Genomic DNA, 11,960 nt, shown 5'->3' on the forward strand with positions numbered 1-11,960 from the left:
ACCAGTGCTAAAGCCAAACACGTGATGTGTCCTGCCTCTCAGTGCTCACGCTTATTTCTCATTTAATATCCCTTCATTTCCCCTTTTCTGCTCTGTGCCAAGTCCCACCACACATCTCAAAGTCAGCTGGCTTTAACTCCTTCCTCACCTAGAACAGCTTTTAACCCCTCACTCACCACCGCAGCTTTATGAATACACTGATTCACAATCAGACGGTCTGTGTGCATGCTGGATTTCCCCCTCGGATACTTTTAACCCTTGTCCCCGCTGGTCCCCAGGGGCTGTTGTAAATCAATAAAAGCCCCATAGATGCATCTTCTCCGCGCCTCCCCTCACCCCATCACAGACACACTCTGATGCACATTGGCCCACATTTACACCCACAGCTACTATAAAGAAAGGCTGGCTACTTTAGACATGCGAGTGAGTAATATTCCAGTCGTATCCCTGTCTAAGAACCCTTCAACTTTTCTCATCAAACTGCATGTAGCCACACTCCCTCGGCCAGAACCTCCCCCAAACAATACGCCTGGGGCCCCTTCCCTCACCAACCTGGAGGAACATGTGTTTTATTTTTAGAGCCTGCTCCATGAGCCATGCTAATAAAGTGGAAAAAGAGGATCCCCCCTACCATTTGTGGTTTTTAAAAGACCCAAAGTGGCAACAAAAAGTTGCATCACCAAATGATTAAATTATTGAAACTGCAGAGCCGTAGTTCCAAAACATTAAAAAAAAACAAAAAAAAAAACGTCACTACAGTAACACTCAGGCACATTTGGTGTCAAAGAAAACCTGATATAGTGTGAGGATGCTGTACCACGTCAGGACATGACGAATATATTCTGGACAAATCCACGACTGGTTGTGTATCCGCTCAAGTTCTGTGTCAACTAGGCTTTTCACCCACATGAGACCTGTGACTTTTAGAAACCAGTTCCAAGACGAATGCCTTAGATTTGATAACATCCAGCAGACTATATCTCTGGACCTTCACCACATTGGTGAAAAGGTTGGAATAAAAATCTGTACCCACTGTGACCCCTGCTCTAAGCAATAAAAATACAAACTCAAACCTCTAATGCATCACAGGAAGTATATTGACATAGGCTCCTGGACAGGCATCATGAAACCCATAGTTTTAGCAAACCATTTGTCCCCTTCATGGTTTAGCAAAATGCTTAAACCATTCATAATTTTGCCGGAAGCTTTATAAAAATGCGTTAAATGTAGTTTGGTCAACCCTTGTTTCTCGGTCAACTTCATTCAGTCTTTCAGAAGCAGGTGCTGGCAAATACCCGACCTCCTTTGTGGCAGTAATAAAGGTATGGGTTATTATAGGTTTATATCCTCTTATCTCTTGTAGTGATATGCTGCCATTAAAAATGTTCCAGTGTCTGCCCTGTCTTCCTGGCTGCCACTCCTTTCAACAGGGTTTGTTGAGACTGGTGTGTGAGGTTGCCATCGACGACAGCACAGTCGCACGTGTCAAGATGATTGGAGACAGAGCCATGTGCATTTCCTTCCTTAGCGTCTCCGGCTTGTTCCCCTTTGACTTTCTGCTGCAGGGATTAGGTTTCACCGCAGCCCGCATCACAGCCAGCATCTCGGACGGTGAAACAGACTGATTGTCAACAGAGAGGCTGTGAGGATCACTGTACGTTGGGCTTTCTTTTGGGGCGATGATTGATCAAGTCTGTTCAGGCAGTATTGAGAAACTTCTTTCTTTGAGGTTTTATTTGAAACCTCCAATGTGGTCTGCAGACGCTGCGCTTTTTTCTTCAAAGCACTTCACTTCTAAAGACTGGACTGAGGTCAAAGGTTATCTGACAACTTTGGACCCGAGGATTTAGGGTAGGAGCTGACCCCCTGTGACCTTGCACCCATGACTCAGGTGGGACTTCCTTCCCACTGTGTCCAGCATTGAACTTCACCCTCATCGCGCCTCCCCAGCGTTGGCTGCGTTCTGTTTAGGTCCAACTGGGGTTGGACCTGGAACCATTCACTCTGGATTAGGAAACAGAGGACTGCTGTTTGACAGCTGTTGGGTCGTGTAATGGGATAGGGCTGCTGTGGAAACCTTTAACCATTGCACCACTTGACCTGGTATCCAACTGTGAAACATCAAGCTGTGTGTGGATTGTTTGTGACAGTCTGGCTGTCTCTGTGCAAATCTTGGGGAAAATAGTGATGGAAGAATGTCACACAAACTAGTTAGAGTGTTCTCAACCATATCGAAGCAAGATTGACAGCTGGGTAGGTGTCAAAAGGCGAGGAACGTTTGTCTTTCCATCGGATTCTGGGGTTTGCTCATATAAAATACCAGGGTTGAGGGGTGTCTATCTCAGACTGTGGGCACATCTGCTGGTTTTGTCAGTGGAAGGCCAGTCCCAGCTTCAACTTCTGACCCCCTTGCCCCGGTTAACCCGTACTCGCCTCCTTGCTTGGCTCCACAACAGTAACCCTGAGCATTCCAGGCTTTTACACGCTAGCTCAGCCTGTCAACACATAACCGGCCAGCAGAACCTGTGCAATGGATGAATAATAGCGTTGCGCGGCGGCTTCTCGGGTTTATGAAATTGCATGATATTCTATACCCAGGGAGTCTGCTTTGGCTACCGTCAGACTATGGATCCATTATAAAGCAGCCAGCTTGTTTTTCTACCACCGTCTGGAAAATGCTCACAGAATGACACAGTTCTCATCATCCACATGAGCAATCCTGGATGTGCTTTGGTTTAAAGACAGGTTTAGAGTCAGTTGCGTCACATGCATAAACTTAAATAAAGGTGTCATCGCAACAGATAACCATATATATACTTGCCATGACTGCAAACAGTAAAATGTACCATAAGTGGCTGGAGTTTTTTGAAAGGCTTCTGTTTCTATCAAATTTTATTATAATTATTAAATGCCCCATAAACACAGTTATTTCTGTAAAAGTCTGCGTGACGTAGATGCCTTTAAGTGGTGCTGAATGACTGTTACTATTGACCTGTAGGTAAGCACTTGCACCTCAGTCACGCTGCAAGACCCACAATGCACTGCAGCAGTTCAAGCCCTTGTGAGATGTCACTTAGGAAAGCCAGTTATTAAAATCACAATTGCGGTTATACATTTTGAAAATGTGTTAATCCTACCCATATTATGTTAACAAAAAGAAGAAAAAAAGCTACTATTGTCTAGCAAGTTTGGAATGATCAAAGCATAACTGAGGAAACTTCGTTTTTGAATTCTAGTTATTCGCGTTTTATCATGGCCAACATTTCCCTCACATGCCCAGCAGTGTTTATGAGCACGAACTTGCACACAACTTTATTAAAATGACGAAAGAATTGATGTCAAATCCTCATGGTAAACACGCATTTTAACCATCGCATTTTCTTCCAGCAAAAATGCAACAGAAGAGTGAAATGTGAGCTGTGTCCTGGGACTTTTGAAAATCTGCCTTTTTTCAAATCCCATTTCGTGCAAGGTAAAGATTAAAATGGATGCATTTCTATTCAATAACTGCATTTATGATTTAATGAAGACTTATTTAAACCCAGTGCTAATACGAAAGAACTAAAGTGAAAAGAGAAATGAACCTGACTGATTCATTCTGATCCATGTTTAATGGCTGTAACCTGGAATAAAATATGTTCATACCCAATAAAAAATAGTCAATGAAATATAGGCAAAAAGCGAACCTCTAAAAATAAAGCTGGTCGATTGGAATGAGTCTGGAAACTTTTAAGTAACTCTGTAATAAATGATCCAAAAAGCTCACATTTATAGCGCTAACAAGCTGTTGGGAAACCGTCACTCTTCCTTAAATTCTTTTTTATCTTTTCCTTCCTTCTACTGAAACATGCTGCCCCTTTCTGCTCCGGCTGCAGAAATAATTTACAGTTAACTTGTGCTGTCAATGATTGTGATACTGCAGGTTAAATGCTGACCGCAAAGGAGAAGTTAACTGATCGACAGTTAGGGGTTGGGCCGGGGGCAGGGGCTGGGGGCGGGAGTGAGGGGGTGCACGGCTAAGAGCCAGTGTCCTTCAACTATTATTAGCCTGCTGACTGTGTGAAAGTGTGGTGAATGTAGAGTTGATGACAAGCTGCCAAAATCAGATAAGCTTTGCCATTAAAACAGATTAGAAAGCTGAATGCTGTTATCTAACAAAACAGATGAAGATGAATCTGCTGCATTTTCTTTTTTTTTATTTCAGCGGAGTTTACTTTAGTCTGACCCGTCCTCATCGGCTGGTTAGACATGCGTTCTGACAGTGGATCTGCTTTGAACCAGATGTGAATTATTTAATAGGGAAAAATGTGGCCAATTTTCAACCCCATTCTGGAAAGAGAATATCAAGGCCACACTAGCCCACCCTCATACACAGCTGCTGCGATCCTGCTGAGTCAACATGGATGTGGGTAAACAGCAACAGCTTTCAAAACAAAAAAAAACTTTTCCAAAATCTTTTCAATGCCCAGTTTAAACTTTCACATCGAGCACGCCCCATTGGCATCTAAACGTTTCCATGAAGCCAAAATGGGAATCTAGAAGGACCCTCTTCCTCGGATCAAGCACGGTTGCCTCCGACACCAACCCATCCTCACTCCCATGTTATGCTATGGATGCAGCCATCTGTGTTACATGTTGACACATAGGTGTTTTCAATGGCGTACAAAACGTTTTCTGTAGCTTTCCAGTTCGGAAGCTCGCTTCACTGAATTACAAGCAATGTCATTTGGGTGGCTCTTCTCCTCACTGACGGAAACACACCGCCGTTTCTGGGGCTTTCCCATATTGTTTCGTGCAGAACAAAAGGAACACCATCCCATGACTTACCTAACCCCAACCTCGGTCTTTCTTTTACGTGACACGCTGCCCATGGCGATGCGCAAAGCATAATGCGTCAAAATGCAACGCAGAAGCCTTCGGCGTCAGTATAGGACGCAGAAGTCAATGTTCCCAATGTCACTATACAAGTAACATCTGACTTACGACCTGTTTGACTTACATCCACCCGTACTTACGACCACGGCCAGCAGATGCTATATTTTTTTCAAATTCAATCTCTGGCACCGCAGCACGTAGCAGCCCGGCAACGCGTACGCCATTTATGGCAGCCAGCCGGCATCACGTACAATAGTTACGGCAGTAGAACCTATAACCCTCGTGTTGGCTATTTTGAATGGCTTTCGACTTACATCCAATCTGACTCACGTCCAGTTGGTCGGAACCGATCCCGGTCATAAGTCGGATGTTACTTGTATTACACCATGAAAGTGAGGATGGGATGCTAACACCTCAATTCTTTCGGATCAATGCTTTTTCCTCTCACTCACCTGTGCTGCGATAGTAAGAGTGATGGATACTCACTCTGAATTTAGTTTTCTTGGAAAGGTGGGCGGCATTCCTGGCTTGGCATCGAGCAGCTGCTTGTTCGTGGGACGGGGTCAGTCGAAGGAGTTCAGGCATCTGATCAGGATGCCAACTGAGCTTCCTTTGGACCTTTTCCAGGCTCGTCCAGTTGGCAAGACCGAACAGGAAAGACGGTGGACTTGATGGGTATATTACACTCCTTCATAATCCCATGATTCTCCAGTCAGCAATTGCCTGAGGGTAAAGAAATGGTGTTTATTAGACGTCTGTATTCCTCCAGAAGAGCTGGATTATTTTAGTATTTCTTTTATTTACTTTCAAGTCAAGAGGTGCGATGACAGGAGCATCCCGGTTTTGTTCAGAGACTTATTCCTGACATTTGGAGAATTTTAATTGAGCAGGAGCTCTGACAAGAAGATGACATGGCAGGGTTGTTGCGAGTCCCTGGTGTAGAGCTGGATGTATTTAAGCTGCTGTTGCTGCACAGAACAGAGCACATGCATGCGAGTGAGGCTCAGAATGACCTTCACGACCTGATGGCTGTTTATTATAGAGGGCTTCAATGGCATACACCTTTTCACAAATCAAACTTTTGACTCTGCTCCATCTATCTATCTAGTGTCATGTTTCTGTTGCCAGGTGCTGTGACCTCGAAGAGCAACACCCCACTCATAACACACGCACAGTGTGGGCTTCAAAATCCCTATAAGTTGGCCATATCCACATCTCTCTGTGAGTCTTTTTGGATGGTCAACATAAGCTACTTCAATATACTTCCATACTGCCCTTTGGATACGCCAAGCCCCGCCCCACCTGCTAGCTGTGGTGAGTGGAGCGGAGCCCAGAACTGAGAGGACAATCCGTTCCAAAGCCTCGCTGCCAAAGGTACTTAACTGCAGCTCCCTTCGCATGTCAATCCAGATTTCAGTGTGCAGAGCTTCTAGGAAGAGACACCACCGGGAATTTTGTTGCAAAGTTCCATTTTAAACACACACAAAAATGCTTCGTTCGTCCGGCACCGTCGTCCTCCAGCTGCAACTGCCATTTGGTTGGTCACTTAGCTGGCAACAGCCATCAACTCTCACCAAACAAAGCCCCAGGCAGAGCGACAAAAGAGTAAAGACAGTTGCCAAACAAACTGGGAGGCAGGCTATATTACTGTGGCTTTGTTTGGTGTGTGCCTTGCAGCAGCAAACAGTGGGGAACAAAAGTGGCTCAGCTTCGTGTATCCTCTTTTGATGGCCACAGGTATATAACTGCAGGTGACTGAGTCGTCGCCTTTGTCGCTCTGTTGTTACACAGGCTTTATGTATACGCTCAGCAACCGCATATGTGTGAAGGCACACGGTCGGTGCCTTTACTAAGTGTCACTTTATCAGTGGCTGAATTATATACAGTATTCTAATCATTCATCTTCTGGCTAGAATGGACACTAGACCTATGAAGGGTGCACTGAAGTCACCTTTAGTTATCATTAGCTTGGGCCATCTGTTTGTGTTCTGTTGTTTTACACACATTTCATTTTGTATATATTTGTCATAATAGAGCATTTTCACTTATTTTTCAGGTCACCTCTCAGGTTTTGAAGAATAAACATACCTCCCATAACATTCAATACTTGTCTGACTGCAACTTTTTTTTTAAGTTTAAGATGACTAGAAGACAAGGGTGGAGCTTGAGACTCTAATCTTTGTAGGATATTGCCCACTGTGTGGAGAAAAATACTTGTGGGCCATGTAAAATGGCCCCCGGATTTGGCCCCCAGGCCTTGAGTTTGACACCAAAGAGAGTCTCTTCTATAGCTGTGGCAGAAAAACAGGAGTGCCAGGGAAAAAACAACCTAAGTGGAAAGAGGGGAACTATAAGGACCCAGCTTGGGTTCCATCAGGAGCTACCATATGGTCACATCCTCTTTTTGTGGCATCCAAGTTAAGCCATTTGCCAAATTGCTGATATAAACTGACTTGATTCTGCGAATGAATGAATATTTATTTTGAGTTTTTGTGATGATTAATAATGAGGACAGATTCCTAATTATCTTCAGACTTAGTTCAGCGCTTCTAAACATGTGGTCAAGCACAGGCAGCAACCCTTTTGAACCTGTTTTGGAAATATTCCGGTGGAATTTGCATACTATCACACACTGAAATACAAATGTATTTAAATCTATTTCAACTACCAAAGTTAAAAAGGCATTCCCTCATTGGTTAGTTGGAATGTTTTGCTTCAACAAACGTTATTTGCATCACATCTGTCTGACAAGTTGACGCACTGTTCAATGGCTGCGGCCAAATCAACTTGAGACTAAGTAACACACTTTTTCCCTCGAATGACTAACACTAAAACTGCTTGAGTCGCACAACCTTAATCACAGTAAGCAAACAGCTACACCCAAATCTTGTGCCGTTATCAGGCAGCTGCCGAGTCTTATAAAACAAAATGTTCACATCATGAAATGCTCATGAAAAGATGTCACTCTCAATTGAAAAGATCGAAAGTTAGTGAATCATTTGCATTTAATAATAATTTTAACCAGCTCTGTGGTTGTATATTTTGAGATGTCTAATGAAAATATTAGTTGGTGACTGACCATTGATACAATGGAAAAAGTCAAATTTTAAGTGAGCGCTATGACATTTAAATAAACACAAAACTGTAAAAATAATGTGTTTATTTATCACCCCACACAGCTCTACTCCTGAGCGTTGAAAATAAGGGGGTGCTTTGTTTGGGTGTAGAGAAGGATCACGGTGGCCTATATCAGAGGTGTCCAACCCAATCACGGACCAGAATTTCAAACACAGGTCAAGCTGTCATAAAACATTGCGCTATCGTATAGAGTTATACTGCTTAGAGGACAGCTGTTGGGTTGGTCCTGAGGTCCTGCCTTAAAGTAGATAACAAGATGATGTCAACATTGAGGAAGGAGCTAATATATATATATATATATATATATATATATATATATATATATATATATATATATATATATATATGGAAGCCCATTTCCGCCAGGTAAAAACAAAAAAAAAAAACCCAAGCAAAAATATATTTTTATATTATATAATTTTTTTTTTTTTTTTGCTTGGTGATTTTTTTTTTTGCTTGGTTTTCTCCGAGTTTTTTTTTTTTTTACCTGGCGGAAATGGGCTTCCATATATATATGATAACATGCCTTCATATAATACTTTTTTTCTCTCTCGATTTGCATTACTATTTATGTATCTAACGGTTAGTCATGAAACTTATTCAATATCTCTTGCAACATCATTCATGAACAAGACGATGCCCGGACCAAGAACAAGGAGAAGAAAAAAAAGTGTTGTCAGGATAGGTAACAACCAGCTGCTGGGCTCTATTTATAGGCTAATATGGGAACATTGTGTTGACCCCTGATCTGTCCCAGAATCAGGTCATTGGTTTATCCACTTTACTGTGTGAGTGGTCAGTCTGCAGCAGCTGTGTTGGATGAGCCAACACTCTCAGCTACGACTGACCCCAGCAGCAGGGGGTCTCACTGGTGTATGGACACCTGAGAGCAGTCTGCTTTAATAGCTCTGTTTACAGCAGCACAGCCACCAGTATACACGGACCTCAGGTTCCCATAGCTGCCGGGCCAAAATAAACAACCCGTCCAGCAGGAATCTTGCTGAATTCCCAAGTCCTTGACGCTTCCAAACAGGTCAGCAATATTCCAGATTCACACAAGCAGAGTCATTCCGGTTTTGGCCATTTGTCTTAAAGACAGGTCGGCCACGATGACAGATCAGCATCTTGTGGAAACATCTGGGCATCGGCCCGTCGGCGAGCAGGTGTGTGTATCGGCCCACGTGAATGTGGGCTTGTGTGTGAGAACGTGTGTGTGCGAAGTATGTTTTCATGCTTGTACCCTCAGCCTATGCAGCGTGAAATCACACCCACATGGAAAATGCAAATAGTGAAGTTCAATCTGACCCCAGAACAAAAAAGATACGATCATTGTTGGCCATGTTATGTAGCTTCTCATCAGTCAGTGGGATGGTCTTCGCTCTCATGTGAGCTTGTTATGCAACATGTTCTGGTTTGTCATGAGATTTAGAATCTTTAGAAGAAGAAATGACCACTATTTTTAAGTTTTATTTTTTTGTGAAAGGCTCTGGTTTATTGGCCAAGTTAATGCAATTCTACAATCAAGGAAAAAAAATATTTTAGGTGTAAACTTGTCTGGCTTGTTTCTCTGCACAAATGTAGACCACAAGTAGGGAACCATCGAGGTAAATAACACAATAACTGCATCCACTGTTGTTCCCCATAGATGGTCACCATGTTATTTATTTGTTGAGAGTCGAATGTCACCATTTCTGTTATTCATAGCGTTAATATCCACTTATTACCATGTGAATTTCTTTTTCAAAGCTATGTAAAGGAAAATAAAGAAGCTTTTTAACCGTGAATATATGAAGATATTGGTCATTTTTTTTCTGAATCTGACGACTACTTTCACAGCTTGCATAGTACAGATTTAAAGAGGCTCCGTAAACCTTGGCGGACGGCCCTCGTGAAGCCGGCAGGCTGACTAAAACTCACGGTTAGCTGTTGCTGACCTCTAGCGTCGATGGCTTGACATAATATTGGGAAAAATTGCAACGTCAAAAATAAATAAATAAAATAATAATAATAATAACAATTTCATACGTAGCAGCAAAACAAGAATTACTAAAAGTAAAATGTCAGATATTACATCACTTCCATCCCTCTGTTGTTGTTAACTTCTTAGTATAGTATACTGGGTTTTTTTTTGGTGATGGAAAAGGCTCTATAGTTTCTGACTACTCAGAAAAACAATGTCTCATTTGTGAGAAAGATTATTATCAAAATGTGAACGAAAAATGAAACTGAATGTATATATATATATATATATATATATATATATATATATATATATATATATATATATATATATATATATATATATATATATATATAAACGTGCTGCATAAGAATAGCCAATTCATACAACGATTTTGCCACTGTTTTTGAAATTTTCCATTCTGTTCATTTTCTTCTGTTTATCAATGGACTGGTTTGTTTGACTCCTCTCGACAAAACTCTCTGGCTTCATTGTATCAATGTGGCAGAATTAAAGAGAGAACACCCACAACATTAACTTTTCCTAGTGGAGCTGTGTTGTCATTCAAACTTAACAATGTGTGCGACCTAAACTGCCTGACACATGATCTTGAGAGATTGAACATTGGGCTTCTGTGGTCCAATAATCAGTTTATGGTGTTTGTCCAGACGAGAGGTTTATCTCCCACTACATCATATTGAGTCGCCTCAGGGTGAAATCTGTAGTCACAGAGGTCAAAAGGTCACCAGATGGCAGACCAGCATCAACATGTTTCATATATATGTTCAAGTGGTTACATGTGTTTCACAGCGCCGTCAGATTGGACCTGGACTGTGGTCCACTCACTGGCTAATGAAGATTCTCATCTGAAGTGGTGAGGCAGCTCCCCTCATGATGAGGACAGGATGACTAGACGGGTAAAGAGCTTGACAGGATTGGCCAAAGTATTTCATCAATATTAATCAAGTGAACCAGAAATGTTGGATCAGAAAGCGCAGACAATCTCCGCACATTATGTGTATTTCAGGAGATATTAGTAATATGTAGGTTAAATCCTCCAAGGTCTCTGTCCTCATCTGACCCCTCTGCCAAGTGTAAAGTCCAGCGGCTTTCATTGAGAGGTCAAATATTTTGTTTCTCAAATTTTTTATTGAACCAAAACCGCCTTCCCTGCATTGCGGACTTGTTCTACTTGTAATGCTAAAGACCTTGCTGAGGAGTCCACAGTGGGATTCAAACCAGTAACTGCCTACGGTACTGTGCTGCAACTATCATACACTGAACAATGTCAGGTCAGTACTTGGTTACCTTACACTATAAAAAAAAAGAAAAATAAAAATAAAAATGACAGGCAAAACTGGCTGGTGTTGAGGCCAGAAAAATACATTTATGGAGTGACAAACTGTGTGTTTTTAACATGTAACTATCACTGAAATCCAATGTTAAATTCACATATATAAAATGTTGCATTTTGATGTACAAAAATTCCATAAACGAATGTGTGTATCATTTGATGTGTGTGTTTAATTTTAAATTTGTATCTTTTCATGGTAGAGTTGTCCATAAAGAACATTGACATTACGTCAAGGACTGCAGCATCAAAATGTGGCAGGCAAAGCATGTGAATAAATAAATAAATAAATAAATGTTTATTAACAACGCATGCTGGGGCACTCACCACATTGTTTCCTATTGTAGATATTTTTTCTCTCTCTTAAAACAGTAGGAATACGTCAATCTCAACACACTAATCTGGTTTGTAAACTTGTTACTTGTCCAGTCCAAAGTACAGCAACATCTGATTTTCACAAAATCCAAATCAGCTTTGCCTTGTATTCTTACTCACACCTTTTATTCTCTTAACTAACAACTTTTTGGTCTTGAGTCAACCTTTCATTCATGACTCATTCGTATGCTTCACATAGGCAGGTAGGTCAGGGGCCAGCAAAATCCCAGGCCCCTGCTGAAGCCATTGGCTGTATTGTTT

The 11,960-nt window shown here is 41.8% G+C and overlaps 1 protein-coding gene across 2 annotated transcripts in view; it reads right to left on the bottom strand.

The window, feature by feature from the left end:
- Positions 1-11,960, bottom strand: part of plekhh3 (pleckstrin homology, MyTH4 and FERM domain containing H3) — a 52,733-nt gene that overhangs the window by 40,212 nt on the left and 561 nt on the right. The window contains exons 2-3 of one of the 2 annotated variants that reach the window (XM_053852793.1): positions 5,680-5,843; positions 5,362-5,598 (exon numbers count right to left, since the gene is read on the bottom strand). In XM_053852793.1, the coding sequence (XP_053708768.1) occupies positions 5,362-5,460 (99 nt within the window). In that variant the 5' untranslated portion in view covers positions 5,461-5,598; positions 5,680-5,843. The remainder of the gene's footprint in view (positions 1-5,361; positions 5,599-5,679; positions 5,844-11,960) is intronic. The other variant, XM_053852795.1, reaches the window with a different exon arrangement.

The sequence above is a fragment of the Synchiropus splendidus genome, chromosome 19 (genome assembly GCF_027744825.2).
Source record: "Synchiropus splendidus isolate RoL2022-P1 chromosome 19, RoL_Sspl_1.0, whole genome shotgun sequence".
Lineage (NCBI taxonomy): Eukaryota > Metazoa > Chordata > Actinopteri > Syngnathiformes > Callionymidae > Synchiropus > Synchiropus splendidus.